The 18,740-nt window shown below is 35.6% G+C and overlaps 1 protein-coding gene across 7 annotated transcripts in view; it reads left to right on the forward strand.

The window, feature by feature from the left end:
- Positions 1-16,383, forward strand: part of LOC131427031 (uncharacterized) — a 231,662-nt gene extending 215,279 nt beyond the window's left edge. For all 7 annotated transcript variants that reach the window (XM_058589904.1, XM_058589909.1, XM_058589910.1 and 4 more), the window contains 2 exons: positions 3,281-3,436; positions 14,284-16,383. In XM_058589904.1, coding sequence (XP_058445887.1) covers positions 3,281-3,436; positions 14,284-14,688 — 561 coding nt within the window. In that variant the 3' untranslated portion in view covers positions 14,689-16,383. The remainder of the gene's footprint in view (positions 1-3,280; positions 3,437-14,283) is intronic.
- The last annotated feature ends 2,357 nt before the right edge of the window (positions 16,384-18,740 follow it).

The raw sequence follows: 18,740 nt of genomic DNA on the forward strand, positions 1-18,740 counted from the left end.
ACAGTTCCTATAGTCATAGAAAGGTTTTGGATGCCCGTAAAAAAATAAACCATTGATTTTACAGTGTAAACAATTGATTCACAATTAGATGTATGGGTTCCAATACATTTTATTGTATCTTGACAAGATTTTTTTCATTTTCAACCATTTAACATATTGTTTATACGATTCTACAATTGAATTTATTGTACACGTGGTGTTTCAAACAATATGCAAACTGTACATTTGATTGTTTTCAAAGAAAACATGTATGAGAAAATTTTATGATTTGAATTGTTACGATACTTAACAACCTATACATTCTATTGTAAAAACCATGTTCACAATTAATTGAATGGTGTATAACAATAAATTAAAATATTTTTCAATGGTCAAAGCAAAATTGTGGAATGTTTTGTAACAGCAAATCGTATTGTTTTTCTATAATATTTTTTATTCGGGTGGCTTTGTAACAATAAATCGTATTGTTTTTCTACAATATTTTTTATTTGGATACCAGGGTACCAGCCAAGAGAATCCAGCCCACAGTGGTCCAAAACTGGAAATAAACAGTCAAAAATCTCAAAGAAGTTTTACAAGATTATATAACGCTTCTTTTGAAAGTGGCACCTTAATTTTTGTTAAGGGGGTAGTACCAATTTCGATCAAAAACAATTTTTTCACAAAATTTTTTTTCCCTTCTCATTTTGAAGAAAAAAACATTTGAAGTACTTTTGCTTATATACTAAATATATAATGTACAAAAAAATTTTTTTTAGATATATTCGCTTTATTTTAACAACAGTTATTTTTTGGATTTAACTACATAGAATCTACCTCTTTTACCTAAGTATCTACTACAAAGGTTTAGATATCATCTTCACTTATCCAAATGCTTTTCACACCCTAATCAATCAATTATCAATGTTACCTAATAAACTATTACAATATGTCACTTAGTCGCATTGCATTCGATCAATCAGTATCAGTCACGCTATCGTCCGAGTTTTCTGTGTCGCTAATGTCTTGCTCTGTATTTTCTTGTTCTGTTGTAAGTTCTAGCATATCAATTGCATGTATGCAAATATATGAAAAATATTTCTATCCGATTTCCGAGGAGGAGAGGAACCAGCGACTACCAGTCTGGACACGCGTAAACACGCATAAACAAGTTCATGCTTGCACGTGCAAATTAAGCAAATTGTTGCGATTTTTATTTTGTTTGCTTTTTGACAACTAAAAATTATAGAAAAAATCTAAGTGGAATTTGATGCAACTTTTTTAGTCCTCTTCAAAGTTATTTTTAATTATTGAAATCCGAAAAAATTATCAAAAGTTCAACACATATTAAAAAAATGGAAAAATGTTTTCTAAACAAAATATGATAAAACATTGTAAAAGTACAAACCTTTACGAAGAGATTCCATGTTTAAACGTGTAAATAAATTGAGTTATCACGAAGCAACACGATTTTTAAGACGAGATGTTGATCGTGCGACGCTCACTGCAAAAGTAAGTTACACAAATTGCAGATGCGTGACGCCTTCCGTTTCTTAACCATTCATGATCTCAGCATGGCCATAGTGAAAATGAGTCACTCGAATAGTACTCAAGATATTGGAAGATCATTGGAAAATAATTTGGACTAGGAATATATTTTCCTATAAGTATTGTAAAACTTTGTTGCATTATGTTGCATACTTCGCCTCGACACCAGGTTTTCTAGATAAAAAAGGTAAAATGATGTATAACTTTGCCAGGAAACAGCAAACCTATGCACTACCTTCAACAAAAATATAGGATTTTTTTATTTTCTACAATTATTCCAAACAAAGTATGCATAACAAAATAACTCGAAACTAGTTAGGAATAAAAAATTGATTTTAAGTGGGTTACCATAAAAATGCTTTGTATATCCGAAACGGTGCGACCTAGACTTATGGTATATTCGACGAAGTAAATTATTTTCAATAGTTCAAAAACTTTGTAGAAGAAAAAAATTCTATCTCTTCAGAAAAAAAAGTTATGGTTATATTTTTTGTCAAAGTAGGCCATGAACAATTAGCGATAGAATCAAATTACGCGGCATATATTTGTAAATAATTTCCTAAAAGCAACTATATGCATTTAAAGAACGGTTTGGGAGCTACTGATTTATGTCCACGTTTTTGTTGATCCGAACCACTGTGCGGCGGCAAAAAATATAACCAAGAGTAGATTTACTGAGTTCCTGCTTCCATACCGTAAGCGGCCACAATTGCATGAATATCTTTTTTCATACTTTCTATTACCTGAACTATTGTTTTTACTCAACTATCACTTCGTTCAGTAAAGTGTGTTTAGGTATTCTTGATTCTTCGAGAGGATTTTTTCTTATCTATACTTTCGAGTTCTTAACAAGAGTCTACTATGGAATTTTCTTCTTTCATGATATATCTCGTTCTTCAACACTATAGAGTTTGGTGAGCTAAATTCATATGCGTTTCACATTGCTTTCATTGAAAGTGTTCCACTTAGTTATTGTTGGTAGTCTTTATTTCTAATGCATGCATTAAACCGTCTGGATGGTGGTGACCCAAATTTGTCAACGCCCCTTGTGTCTATTTCGAATATGGTGATTCGTCAGCAGTAAAATTATTTCACTAGAATAATGTGGGTAATTTTATTGATTTTGCACACATTTTTTTTACTGAAAAAGCAGTTTCAATGCTTTGTTCAGTGTTTGTAAGACCAACTAGGAATCCGGGAGAAATAAGATTTTTATTGTCTGATTAGGTCTCGGATCCTTCGAATGGCAAAGTCTAGATTAGTTGAACTGCAAATAAAAGAAGCATCGAAATTCACTTAAATTTACGTCTCAAAGTAAGTAAACATGAATCATATTATTAACTTCACAGCTAATTTATCTGAAGTTGACATCGAAACAAACACAATATTCATTTTTACACGTTGAAAGATTTAATACTCTATCATCACCCAAGAAACTACGGCATGCTTGAATTTACGTCAAGTATAAGTTTCATTATTTCTAAGAGTTTTGGATATCAGGTCAAGACAAGCTCAAAATTTGTCTTGGAACTGTTAGAAAGTTGCCATAATGTTTGGTTCTATCTAAGACACAAGACAATAATATTGCTGTCCTTCATGAGCTAAACCGGTCTCCCAATATCGTATTTTTAAGAAATATTTTTTTTTATATTTATACATATAACATGATGTATTGTACAATCGAAAAGAAATACATTAAAAACAAAACCATTTTTCAGCCATTGAGTAATTACAAAACGAATTATCTTTTTAGGTTATGAACGCGCCAAAAGAATACTACCCAGTGGGTTATGACAAAAACTTTGACGATAACTTCACTTCTAAAGTCGACTTGCCATACACGACGTTCAACTGTGGCGAACAGAAACATTTTCCGGGCTTGTACGGCGATGAGGACCTTGGCTGTATGGTAAGTTTCAACTATAGAAAAAATATGTTTGTATGGTTTTAAATACGAATATTGATTTTTTTCAAACTTTATTTTGAATTTACATAAAAAACTAGCTGTTCAACTTATCAGGTTTAAGAAACAAGTAAAATACCTTTCACGGATATTCTCGCTCTCAATCTAAAATGTGTACAAAAAATGGTACCTGTATTTCATAAGCAAATTTTCCACTTCAAAGATGCGCCTTTCCGGATATCCCTAATCATCAGCCTGAATTTAATTGTTAACAACCGATTGAAAATCTTGTGCGGTGATGCACGAAATCCTTTTCCCTTCAGTATTCAGTCAACTGGAACAACCGTCGGTCAGTTCGTAATCCGTCGGATCAGCTTTGCTTTCTGTGCCGAACCACCAACACGGCTAAATGGAATCGAAAGATGTTATGCGTTTACGGCCGAGTGGATTTTCATTCGATATTCTGAGCGCATACATCGCATGGATATATCCCTTTGGCATCCCAGTCGATAGCCGCGGGTTTCCACGGTTGCCACAGGTTTGTCGTATAACACGCGGTCATCGTCGATTGCAAATCGCGTAAACATCCGTTACGGCTAGAGAGCCCAACCGTTTTTGCTGCTTCGCACATCGATATTCATTCGGTGGATCGCCCTTCCTCATACCTGTATTATCACCGTCACTGGATGAGAACTGGAAGCAATAACTGCCGGGAATTGGGAGTTTGCATCAGCTAACCAGGCGCAATTTTGTTTCTAGCTGGACCTAGTGCAACAATGTATGCAGTACATAACAGTTCCTTTGTGAGTAGCCAATGGCTATGCTGCATGACAAGGTTACCTGGTGATTGTATCATTGTCATTGTTTGTTCTATACAGCAGAATGCGTATATTCTGCGCTTTTAGGCATAGATCCGAATATGAATGAATGAATGAATTGAATAGTTATGACGAGGGAAATTGTTTCAGGCCGAAATCTATCTGATTGGTAGTCGTCGTTACTTTCTTTTTTGTAACCCAACACAATTATTAAATTTTCGTTTCATAACGTATCACGTGAGATTAAAATCGTATTCACATATACAACGAATATACAACCATGCGGATTTCAACAGAAACTTGTAAATGTTAGCTCAAGTTAAGAATAAAGTGTTTGGTATTGATGATTAGTGTAGGAGGGTTGCATGCCCTAACCTACTGAGCTGGACAATAGAGATAATTGATTGCCAAGGTACTAAATCAAAGAGGTAAATTTATTTTTCTAGCTCAGTATTTTGTTTTCAATTCTGAATTACTTTGCGGGATAGCAAAGCTTTGTCATATTTATCATTTATTACCACCGAAGCTCGCCTCCTTCGCATTCCGTTTGGAGGTATTTTGATAGTACTTACACATGCAGTATATTAAACTATTGGACTCTACTCTACAACTCACATGAATACTGTATTTTTGAGCGGGATAAGAATGTGGGCCAGATGCCTGCTGGTTTGGTGAGGAACTAATTTTACCCTTTATTGCATTCGACTTGTGCAATAAAGCTACTAGTCAAGCAGTAGAAAATGATTGCATTCGTTCCGAATTGCCGCGAAGCAAAAACAGAAGCATTGTACATTTTTCAAACAGATTTTCTCGGTGATATTGCTCCGGCATGTCTAGAGATATCTAGTTTATTTAGAGGATTTGTATTGCTCTGCAACTGAACACAGAAGAAGTTCAGCATATAGAACGTTTGAAAAAAGTACCAAAAAAATACACATATTCTACGTTGTTATGCATCAACTTGAAAATTAATTTTATCGAGATTAAATAGTTTTCTTGGGTGTTTTCTTTTCAGTTTTTCTGCTATACCATTTGGAGTACTAGTTAATAACTTATGTTTTGAAACTATTGGGTTTCTTTTACTGTACCCGAAAATACCAGGAAACTGCGTTTGTTAATATTTTAAACCAGTTTTTTGGCAGCACTGTTTTTTGACATTCATGTTAAATTTCAAGTCAAAAAAGGCATTATTGTTTTAAAGACGCCAAAAGTAAATTTATCCATTTCTACTGTGTCTGAAATTTTTTCACAAAGAAATTCGATTGAATTTTGTTTTTTTTTTATGAAATAACCATTGCGGAAACATTGCGAAAGCTGCCAACGACAGACAACGCGTTGCGACTAAGAGCGTCCCGATATACCTTCTACATCAACTAACGAGCGAAACGTCAAAAAATAGAGTCCTTAGAAACCATCGATCATCAATAAGAGACATTGCTGAAGACTTTGTCATTTCAAAACGGTACCTTTTTGAAGTATATTTTTTATCATAAATACGTCAAATCTTTATTGGTACCAAATTGGTATTGGCATTGATTTAACACAGCGTTGATTTCAAGATAGTTTTTTACCATAATTTCAACCAGAATCGTTCCACAACCACCGTTTTTGCCAGATTTAGCTCCGTATGATTTCTGGCTGTGCTTCAAATTCAAAAGGCCACCGAGGAGAACTCATATCGAGTCGATTGGAAACATAAGAGTCTAATCGAAGAGGGTGTTGAAGGTCATACCAGAGAAGGATTAATGGTTAGCAAAGAATGTACAGTATGCGTTAGAAAATTTTGAAACTGTCACTAACACTACCTTACCGCTCAAGTCACTCAACCTAGTTTTACAAAATTTTGCTCCAGGTGTCAATAATTGTTTACAAACAGATTGATAAATTTGAATTTGTTTTCATTAAGGAAGATTTTTTGAAAAATGTAGGACGATGATTACATTCTCAGATAACTTCACGCCCAGAAGTCAGTTTCAGATATCATGGCTCTTGTAAAATGTTCGAGGGTTACTGTATCTCATGCCAAGGCGTCAGTTGGACTCCCAACAGTACTAAGAAAACCTGGAAGTGGTCGGAAGTGGTCGGAAGCGATCTGTGAGAACACCAGGGTCGATACAATCCATTAAGATGAAAGTAACTCGAAATCCCGTCAGGAGCATGAGCAAAATGGCAAAGCAGGCTAATGTATCAGAAGCAACGGTAAGGTGGGCTGTGCAATATGACTTAAAAGGAAAATCTATAGTTCGTTTTAAAAGACATTTGATTACTGACAGAATTAAAGAAGCTGGAGTGCAGCGAAGCAAGAAACTGCCTAGTAATCTGAAGAAGAGGTCCACCGTTATTCTTTTTACGGATGAGAAGCTGTTTACTGTCGACAGCGTGTCCAACAGTCGCACCAACCAGTATATAAGTTCGAAGAGGAACCAAGAATCCAGCAGGGGTGATGGTGTTTGAATTGGTTGCTTCCGATGGCCAAAAAATGGACCCCATTATTATCCAAGAAGGCCTGAAAGTGAACACAGATGTGTACTTAGGAATTCTTAAGGATCATGTTTTGCCTTGGATTACATCTACCTACGGTAAAGATGCAAATATTGTGTTCCAAGGTCTGCAGACATTCTACGAATATGTTATGTTAATACAGGTGTTTAAAGTTGATAATAAAGATACTAAGCCTCAATGAAATTAAAAATGTTTGGGTTTGGGTCTTCTAACGCATACTGTAGTTCGGTTTCGTAATTGCCGGTAAGTTTAGACAGAAGTCCGGATGAATCAACCCGATTTGTGATTGAGTACAAATCAATAAATCATCAAAATTAAATGGAAAATTACTTTATAGTACTAAGCGTTTTTCGAAACATACAGTCTTGTTAGTTGAAAAATCAATGCATTCCAATATAATTTTACATTGATCATGGTTTTAAATCAGATTCAACTAATGTCTATTTCAAAGCACAATTGATTTACATGTCGTGTAAATTTAATTATTTTTTTTCTGTGTACGGAGTGCAAATAATAGGAATTGCTTTGAACTGATTTCATAAGTTCCTTGTGAATGATTGAGAACTGTCACCAAACAATGCTATAATATTCAAGTATCGACCTTACGTAAGCGTACGTTTTAGTTGTGTAAGGATCACAAAAATTATAACTGAAGCATTTTATAAATGCAAGCATCTTTGATCGCCTAGTTTAATTGTAGAAGGCTTTTGTTACACCAGATATACATATAAAGATTGTACTTCATCTTGACATAGCTTCTTATCTACTTAGTGACAATTTATTGTACTGTTCAGCCCCACAGATCATGATTAAGAATTAATTGAATTTTCTCCATTTCCTATCACAAGCATCAGATTCATCAAAATAGAAGTTGTAAAAGCTTGTGCCGTCACTAACACATTCAATTACGACGGCAATGCGAAAATGAAAGTAAAGTAGAACACGTCTTTATACTAGTATGGGTGTCGCTTCGAAATACGTCGTGCCAAACAGGGTTGCCACATATGAGAATTAATTAATATATCTCCTGAAAAATACAGATTTGAGTGTTGCGGAAGGAAAGAATTCCTAAACACCGCTAAATTGTAACTAAAAGGTTCTAATGTATCAATTTTATACATGCCATCGTAACGTACTGAATTCATTTTGTCAAACTGTTACAATATTTGTTTTTCTTTTCTACTTATGTTGGATAAATTATCATTGCTTCTATAATAGACTGAGGGAAGTAAATTTACCAAACGTGTAACATATTTCCAAATATGGCAACTGGCCACAGATTTATTTTGCAAGAATACCCATAATAGCTCACTCGTACGTTCAAATTCTCGACAACAATTATTTTAAAATGGTAATGGATTTTGTCAGTATCAAGAATAAATTTTCTTGTGAGTAATGTGCTCAAAGCAGTTACAAATTGGTCATTACAGAAAAATATTTCTTGAATCTCCTCTAAGACGAGAGTATTATCTGTACTGGTCAAGAAGTTTCGATTCTCGTAAAACTCCATCAGTTTCACCTAAAATCATCCTGCTAGGAACACTTACTACTCCTTCCATCCGCATGAAAATACCCGAGGAATACTTTCCAAGTGCCATAAGTATCTTTACCTAGTTTGGTTGAAATCTGTGCGATTGATCCGGAGTTATGCTGGATCACATGATCGTTAATTTTTTAAATTTTATTTTGAACTAGCGGACCCCTGCACACTTCGTAGCGCAATAATAATAGATTGGATGTAGAAAATCAAAACTACTTATCAATTTTAATGATTTTTGAAAAAAGTATCATTATAATGCTCTATGATAGTGGCCCCAACCTTTTTATATCGCGGACAACAGGACAAAATATATAAAACCGATGGCTTGCCGAAACGCAAACAGGCAGCGTACAATTTACCATCTGAAAAAAACTCTAAATTCACGCTACAGACTCATAACGATTATTGACGGTAACAGAAAAGTTAAACGGATAAGAAAATGACGTTCAAATAGAAATGACACAGCAGTGGGCATCATTGGAATGCGTGGAATGAACACTTTTAATTCTTCTAATTTGCCATTCAAAATTGTTGTCTCGACAACATTTGCGATTGACGTTTGAACTTTGAACTTTATTCTTTACTTGTTCCTCTATTGTCTACACTTTGTTTTGCACTTTGTGTACTTGTTTCTGTAATTTGTGTGTTTGTTCCTGTAATTTGTGTGTTTGTTCCTGTACTTTCTGTGCTTGTTTCAGAATTTTTTCCTGTACGTTCTATACCTGCTCACGTATTTTCCGTATTTGGTCCTGTAACTTCTGTACTTATATTTGTACCATCTGCACATTCTGTACCTTTTTCTGCATTCAATTGTGCCAGTACTTCCTATACTTGTTTCCCTCATTTCTGTACTTGGTTTTGTACTTTCTGCACTTGTTCATGTACCTTCTTTATTTTTTCCTGAGCTTAGCTTCTGTACTTGTTCCTTTTATTTCTGTACCTGTAGCTGTTCCGGTAAATTTCTCACAACTCAAAAATTATCTTTGGATGGAAATTATTTCGAATACTCTTAAGTTAGAATAATCGAACGACCCTCATGATTGCTCGCGATCAGTGAAGTAGAATTGTATTCTTCTCGCACAGTGAGAAGTATTATCCTTCATGTTCCGTAAAAATGAATAATGTGACAATTGTTTTTGATTCGCACTTTAAAGCAGTTTTTTCCTGCTCTTAAAAGTCCCAAATGATTCAAGCAAAATACAACCAAAATCAGTTTGATGGTTTATGAGCAAGAGTGTGAATCATTCGAATAAGTAAAACAAGTCGATGAGTTCCCAAATCTCGGTTCCATCGATGTAATTTAATAACAGGAGGCAAACGGGATGGTTCGAATACATTAGACGAACCTGTTCATAGCCACTCAAATGCAAATAATTTGAAATTTCGAAGTACTCTGGGTTGATATAATTCGAATCGCGTTTGGGCCAATTGAAGACGTTTGGACTCAAACAAATAACTGAACTTGCAATTTGAAGCAATTGACGAAATTTGGAGGTCGCTTCGAGAAAAAAATTTACACAAAATATCGTCCAATAAATTCTTCAAAGGTATGGGAAATGCTTATGAAAAATTTAAGCCGAGAAAATTTCCTTCTAATTCGAATGGAATTGTTCCAAAAAGTAGAGAGCCGGACAGTTTTGGTGTTTGAGTTAACGGTCTTAATTTGAAGTGGCAGGTCACCTCAATCCTGTTGTCTCAGTGCATTGTGACAGCAATAATTATATCTATCAAGAAGATAAGATTCACATTTCTGGAGTTTAAGTAAAACAACGAATCATAAAAAACGTTAATCACTTTCTTTTCTTATAGTCGTTTTATAATTTGACTTCACAGCATTGAACCCAAATTTATGTATCGGAAAATGGAAACCGATATGCAGTTCATTTGGCGCCCTTACTTAATTGAACATGTGATTCGAAATAAAGAAACACGCGAATCAAGTAGGCTCAGTGAAATTTTTGCACAAATCAGCTCGTTTGGCGCCAAACGGTTTAATTAATAATCTAGTATTCATATTTTGCTCTCCAGCGGGCAGCAGCATTGCATAACTCGATACGCGCCAAACAATCATTGGAGATCTAGCATGCTTTGAATGGAAAATTTCCAATTCTAAACGAATCAATTTTCTAGTTTTTCTCTACTTTCCCGAAGAATTTTCCTTATGTACCATAGCCTAAAACCTCCGCATAAACGTAACCTTTCGAACAAAAAAAATCATTTGAAGATCGGCCCACGCATACCAGAGAACATTAGCAACACACACTTTTTTCGCTATTATTTTAATATATAGATGTTAGATTTGTATCAATTTGATACAAAGATCCGATTCGGGTTGAAAAGTGTTTTTCTAAATATATTTCATGTCTTTGAGCGGATTAAGAAATCAAGTACGCCCCATTTTTATATTCTCTAAAAAATACGCCTCAAAACCAAGGATGGCTTTTATCGTATCAAAGAACGTTCACTGGCAACTCTTCAACGATTGAATCAGTGCCATCAAAGAGAGACGGAAATTATCGAAACAACAAAAACCCGGCATGGCTCATTTAACATAGAATCGACACCAGTGCGAGAGCGAATTTCTCATGATGACATTTCTGAGAATCAAAGGTTAGCACGCTGCTGTGGGGATCTTCTCTGAAGCAACAAACGGTCGCTTATTCTCGTTTCGCGATCCGATTCTATACAGGCAGTTGATAATTGCGATAGAATCATTTTACTATTGCCGCTTATTCTAACTATGTGCATATAACCTTTGTATAAGTTGTGTCTACGAAAATGTCTGTGAATGCTCCACACAAGGGTTTTGAAATATTGCAACCTAGTATGAGAATCATCAAGTTGAATCATCGACTCGATTTTCTGCGATAATTGTCAACTTGCGATTCTCTCTTGGAAAATTCCACACAGCAACGATCATTATCAGACTGTAAATTTTTTTTTAAAGGGCGTGAAATACTCTGAGTATGAAATGGAGCGAAGAAATGTAGCAAAATTCTCTCACGGTTCATGCATTGAGAGACTCGAGTTCTTATAGCATTTTCTACCGGATTGAAAATGTTGTATACAATATAGATAGCAGCTTTTGTCAAATTTTCGGCAATCACCAAAACAAGATAATACTAAATTCATTGATTTCATGAGCAAGTATATGAAATTGGATATGAACTCTGCTCCTTTACCAGTTACTACGCTTGGAGACACATGTATTGATATCGTATTTGCTAGGAACATCAATATAAAACACCGTAGATATATTTCATACTTTTCATATCATAGGCCTATTTTATCATTGATCAACCCAGCGAATTAATGTTTCCTTCATTGGAAGATTATAATCGGCGATATTCGAAAGTGTAAAGGAAGCGTACCAATTTCATTTGTATTCACGCCATCTACTTATGTCTTATGTCAAGTTAGTAAGTAATTTACTAAGTAGATGCCTTTTTTTATTTTTATGGGTCTTCAGTTTTCGATTTTCCGGATTTCCATAGTTAGAGTAGAAGTTTTTCTAGGAAAACGTTGGGGTCTGGTTTTTTATATGTAGAAAGTGTGTGCAAAATTTGAAAATAATTGGTGCAGTAGTTTTTGAATGATGATGGACACGGACTTTTAAAACCTGCTTTCGAGGAAAACGCGTTTAAAGGTTTTTGTCTATAAAATCGAAGGAAAAAATATATTACTCTAGGGAGCCCGTAGGGCAATGCCTGAGAAATTTGGAACTATCCCAGGATAAATTTTGAGTACTCAAGATTAATTTTTATTTTATATAAGATGAACGATCAATAATAAGAAAAAGTTTATCGCTTCAATCGAAATCGAATGGTAGTAATGGTAGAGGAATTTAACGCTATAAAAATAACTGCGTACATACCAAACATGAACACAAGCTTGACGACGAGAAGCCTAAATATCGTAATCCATATCTCGTAGTATGTACAAAGATATATTTGCATAGATTTGGGCTATTGGTGCAATTTCGTCGGCTGTAAAACAAATACAAATCAAGACAAACAGAGTCTATATTCTGAGTTCGCGTGTTCGGTGTTAGTTTCTAATAAAGATCCATGTAAGCAGAGTGTCGTGAAATTGCGGATTCAAAAGTGTGGCGATTGATTGAACTGTTTGATTGAAAATGTCGATCATTAGAAATTTTGGTTGCCTTGTTCCACATCAATGGCTCGAACAACCCCATGGGGCTCTGATCCTTGTAGTTTTTCATTAAATGTTAGTCCGATACTCGTTGTTTCTCGAGACCACGGATATCAGTGCATCTCCGCGAGTATCGTAGGATGGGAGGTGTAAAAATAGGAATGGAAGAACATCTGAAAATATAAATTTGATCAGTATTGAACGAGGGAAACAGATTGAGAAAGTGACATTTGAATGCAACTATGTAATGAAAACCGCGAAAATGTAACCGCAATGACTCGAACCCGTAGCTAGCTTCTCTTGTATGGGGAAATTGATTTCCCAATTAAACAATCCTGCATGTGAAAACGCATGAAGAGATAGCCAGAAAAACCGAGCTTGCTTCGCTTTACTCGGGTTGCCTCAGTCTTATCTCTATGGAAACCCATCCGAACAGAAAACACATACACACACCGCATCGCCTCGATTGGCATCACCTGGTGGATACGTGTTCTCTAATAATGCCATCACTTTCGCGTATAAACGACATAAAATATGCAGTTGATGATAAGATTATAACAAAAATTGAGTTTACAATGAGATATGAACTGACGGAAAACGATAGCATTGCTGACGAATCGATATCTGAAAACAATAACGACAAAGGACGCGGACGAAATGAGCTCACCACCACCTCTAATCACAACTCCAATTTTCATCCTTTTGTGTGAGCATTATTGCTTTTACGTGAAGAAAAATGGCGTTTATTGTCACAATGAATGAAAAAGTAAGCATTTTGCATTCCTCACAAGCCAAGAGCTTCTTTTATTAAACCAAACAATAATCACATTCTCAATTTGAATGGCTTGGAATTGACATGGTCTGATCAAGCTAAATACTTAGGTTTAACGTATGACAAAAAACTCACTTTCAAGGATCACATTGAAGGAATCCAGGCAAAGTGTAATAAATATATTAAATGTTTATATCCTCTAAGCTTTGTCTAAAAAACAAATTGTTAATTTATAAACAAATTTTCATACCAGCCATGCTTCATGCAGTACCAATTTGGTCGAGTTGTTATTCCACCAGGAAGAAAACGCTTCAAAGGATTCAGAATAAAATTCTGAAAATGATTTTGAAGCGTCCTCCCTGGGTTAGTACAAATGAGTTACACAGACTTACAAATATAGAACCATTAGATGTAATGTCACATAATATTATAAGCAAATTCCGACAAAAATCAATGCAATCTTCAATTGAATCGCTTCGCTCTTTGTATTAGTTAGTAAGTTAGTATATAAGTTCCTTTTCCCCATTACACAATTCAAGTAGGTTTAGAATTTTCCCTACAAAAAAATCTCAGAATTGCGGAAGCAAATGATGTCCTTACGGTATCAACCAAATCATATATATAATAGGGCTGAAAAGTCACCACTTGTGACTGAACACCCAATTTAAATCCTAATAATTTATTTTTAACTCATATTCCAATAAATAGTTATTTAAAAAAAAACATTTTGCATTAGGCACAGATCGGAAAAAATGAGGCCTTCCAAAGCGTGGTTATATAACTTTATCTCGTCTTCAACTCGTACGACACCCAATTTCCAGCCTTTTGTATGAGCATTAATGGTTTTACATAAATGAAAAAGGCGTTTAGTGTGAATGAAAAGCTTCGTTTGCATTAGGCACAGATCGAAAAAAAATAGGCCTTCCGAAGCGCTTCTTCTTTTCGACATGAAAATCATTATTTGTAGCACGACAAAAATGTAAAAATATAATGATTCATTTTTATTAGCTGATTTCAAAGTTTCCAATAATAATCGAATTTATTATAATCGTCTTTTTTCTCTTCATAGGTCTTCCACGTGTGTGCCCTCACCGACGACGGTCTGATCATGAAGTCATTCCTCTGCCCGGAGAGCACCCTGTTCGATCAGACCATTCTGAAGTGCAACTGGTGGTTCTACGTGGACTGCAAAAACAGCAAGACGTTGTACGACTCCAACCTGCCAGTATCGAAGAGCTACCAGCTGATGAAAGCCCTGTCGTTCTTCTCGTCCAACTACAAGAGCCCGCAGAGTGCCGAGGACATGGAAGCCCTGAAGAACAGTGTGGCGGTAGCAAATGCTAACAATACGATCGGGTCGGCCAACGGTCGATCGTTAACCGGGGCGCTATCCTCTACAACCGCAGCAGCACAGGTCGAGATCAACGGCAAATCGTCGTCCTCCGTGCAGACTTCAGTGACAAACAAGTTGTAAACTACCGTTGTCCGTTAGGTTTAAATTGAAATTTCTGAGGGTTGCTAATCAATATCGTGAATTTAGGAGTATTTGAATTGTTTTCGTTTGGTCGTAAGTCTACTCGACAAGGGTAGCAAAAACTTTGTCATGGAAGGGTGATTTCGTATGAAATCATTATTTTTGGTTGTTGTTGTTGTTGTTACTCTTTTTTACCAGTCCACTTTTTCAGTAACGAGCAAGCAATTTATTTATGAAACAATAATTTGAGTAAGAAATAAAGGAAACCGGTTAGCGTTAGGGACAAACGAACAAGTCATAAAATAGTTGCTAAATATAATTTACCCGGAGCAACTAAAAAAAGAGGCAAAACAGAAGCAAAAATGGACACTTTCAATTCCCTAGAGGGACAGAGGCGTAAATCCTGACAGTTAAACATGCTGTTATATTATTTTTTTTTGCAGCTGGCTCTTTGCTCCGGGTTTCGCTCAGCCAGGTGCGAAAATAATTTAAATGGGAACCTGATAACGTTCGCTGATAGCGGCTGTGCGGGGGCATCTCTTCCGCTGGGCGATTTACCGGACTTTGTCTGCCATGGCTGGGAAAGTTTGCCCAAGAATCATGTGCTGGTGTGAGCGCTTGGTTGAATCTGGTCCGCCTGGTGGGTATGCTTTTAGCAGAGCAGCCTGGAAACGAGAAGTGCTCAACAGTGGGCTGATTGATGGAAGTATTCTGTTGAAATATTTCAAATTTTTCCTAGATGAATGATTGACAGTGGATTTGATTTGAAATCGGTTTGTTGGGTTGGGTTAAATTTTCGACAACACACAAGAGTTATTTCTCTTCATCTTTTCAAATTACAAAAAAAATGTCAATCACCCAGCGAAGAGTTCCCACGCACATTAGTTTGTACTTAAAACTATACCCGAAAAGAAAAGAGATTATTACGAAATAACAAATGTAATGTTGTAGTAAGTCTATCTCCTCGTTGAATACCTAAACAATAACATCATTGCATGAAAGCGACGAGAAAACAATAGTTGTGTCAAATTTACACATCAAGCTGCCAAAACAATTTATACTATTTTATAATATAATTATCGTTATCAACTTTCCTACTTGTTAGATTGGTTTAAGTTTATTTATTATATACATTTTATCAACTAGCGGAATGCGATCACCACCGATCGCTTCTTAAAAGACTTTTACGACAAGAAAAACTACTATTTTTATCGTGATTTATTGACTCAGCATACTTCGTCTCCTGTATGGGTATCTTGAAGGTGTATTTGTTCTAGTAGGTATCTAGGAGAATTAACGGTAAGGAAATCAAATCCTCGGGTATATGGAAGCGGTTTTAGTTCAAACTGCTTATATTAAGATTGGTCAAATTGCAATGAAAACAGAAAGAAAAAATTTTCATTCAAGGTTAGAAGGAAAAACGAAAAAATAAATGATAAGCACACCTAAAAAATTTGCTCATTGTTCTTTGATCGAAGCTAAACTGTTAGCTGCATTGCTATTAACAATAGATGAAAAAATCGCAGAAAATAAGCTCAAGCAAGTAAAAAATATAAGTTCAAGTAGAGACCGGAAAGTGGTCGCGTAGCTTAAATAATGAAAGTATGAAACAATTATGTGTCAAATCCACCGTGGATGCAACAATTAGTGAATGTCAACTGAGAAATAAACGAATAACATTCTAACGAAACAGAATACGTGTTTACTTATCACCAAACGTTGCGTTTTTTTTTTGGGCGTTGACTGAGACGAGAACAAGCTGATTTCACATTTAGCAAGGGCAACGCCACCGCGAACTTTGTGTTGATGCACGAGGAGATACCTGTGCCTTTGTTTTTAAAAAAAACTAGATTCACGCTAATCTCAAATTTGCATTCTACATGCAACCAACGTATGCAGCATCCAATGCATCACTTTTAGCTCGCCATTCTGTTTACTATTGGCAAATACGAATATAACTTTTCGACGACTGTCTGGATGGTCACATTTATTCGTGGTTATCAGTCATGCCATGTGCCAGATTTGTGAACTAATTTGAAGCAAAAAAGAAAACACTCACACAATGGGGTGCCCAGATTCGGGGCAATGAAACACTGAGAGATGCTACTTTGCTGAACGAAAACAAAAAAAAAAGACCTCAAAACGGGAAGTGTGTTTGACCTATTCTGTGTTTCATTATCAAGGCGGCAATTGGAACTGAGAAGTTGTGAGAGATTGAGGTTGAAAAGGTGACTCTGCCAATCGTTTCGCAAGCTGCTTGAATGCACTGGTTCGGTTGTTTGTTCTAGATTGTGTCTTGGCAATCGAATATTGCTCAAATCCTGTTGATTTTCCACTGCAACTCTCGTTATACAATGAGCAGTTAGTTGTTATGAAAATAATATTAATTGTGTTTCTACCAATAGCGGTATATTACAAGCTGTTACACTTAAGATCAAATGTCATTTTATTTCAGTGCAAACAATGATTTTTAAGATTTACCGCATAATAACTGCTCTGAACCAGACTTGTCGGTGTCGATCAACTGACCAATGGCAACGATTCCAATTCGATCCAATAATAATAAGATGAATAATGATTGTTCTATGATTTTGTCAGTAAATTCTAATAATAGCAGCATTTATCTTGGTGTCTTTCCGGGTTGACGTGTTTTCTTTTCTATCCTGCGAAGGTTGGTGGACAATTTGTTCACTAATCATATTCTACCCAGGTAACCAGTAAGCACTAATAATGGCATTAAAATAGCTTTTTTGAGCATCAAAAATGTGCATTACTCAATATCTGAAATCTGAAAGCTCATCTGTTGTAAATCCTTGGACCTTAAGACATTTTATTTGAATATTAGATGGACGAAATCGGTTCAGCCATCTACGAGCAAAATGAGTAACACTATTTTAATTTCACTACATATATTATCCTGTAGCTCCGGAACCAGAAGTCCGATCCAAATGAAATTCAGAAACCTTATATGGGAGCATAGGCCTGTTCATATGAGTCAAAGTTTGTAGAAATCATCTCCGGAAAAAATAATGAAATCATTTTTCACACACCAGTTGGCTTACCTCGACGAACTTCTTTGAATAGTACAAGGGCATGTTCAGGAGTGTTTTAGTTCTAGACGCATAAGTTATGTCAGTTTCAATATTTAAACCTAGAAATCATAACAAAGTAAACTAGCAGCCGTAGCAGCGTTTTATCTGTGTTACAAATATAGAAAAAATAGAACGGCAGCGTATACCAGTTTTAAATTTGACAGTAGAACTGTTCGAATAAATAAAACTAAAACGACTTACTGGGGATACGTTTGTTTCAGTTTCAGTTATATTATAGACCACCCATATGAATCTTGTAGCTGCTGAATTTGATCTTAAAAAGGTTAGATTCTTGCGGTAAACGAGTTACGATGCGTTACTTTTAAGGAGTTATAGGCGTTACGAAGGTTTACATACGTTACTTTTTCGTGACTTATAAGCGTTACATACGTTACTTTTGTTTGTAAGTCATAAGCGTTACATACGTTACTTTTGAGTAAGCTATAGGCGTTACGAAGCGTTACATACGTTACTTTTCGGTGAGTTATAGGCGTTACATACGTTACGTTTTTGTAAGTTATAAGCGTTACATGCGTTACTTTTTAGTAAGTTATAAGCGTTACATACGTAACCATTTCGTGAGTTATGGGCTCTACGAAGTGTTACATACGTTACTTTTTCGTGAGTTATAGGCGTTACATACATTACTTTTTTGTAAGTTATAAGAAACAAGCGTTACTTTTGGGTAAGTTATAGGCGCCTTTTTAGGAAAAACACGTTCAACGGTAGTCCTTCATTAGTCCAATACGTTGGATCATTGGTCCAATGAAAATCCAATCAATCGTTCAACGGGAGACCAACACGGGACCTTCGATTGCCGATTTTGAAACAGACCGTTGAACCCATTGCCATATTTTTGTTCAGCAAACCCGGCTGACAGAGGTCCATTGTTGAGCCATTTTCAATATGAGGAGTTGGAGCCCCGTTGGACTAGTTTTACACTAGTCACTTATTTTGTAA

This window comes from Malaya genurostris, chromosome 2 (genome assembly GCF_030247185.1).
Source record: "Malaya genurostris strain Urasoe2022 chromosome 2, Malgen_1.1, whole genome shotgun sequence".
Classification (NCBI taxonomy): Eukaryota; Metazoa; Arthropoda; class Insecta; order Diptera; family Culicidae; genus Malaya; species Malaya genurostris.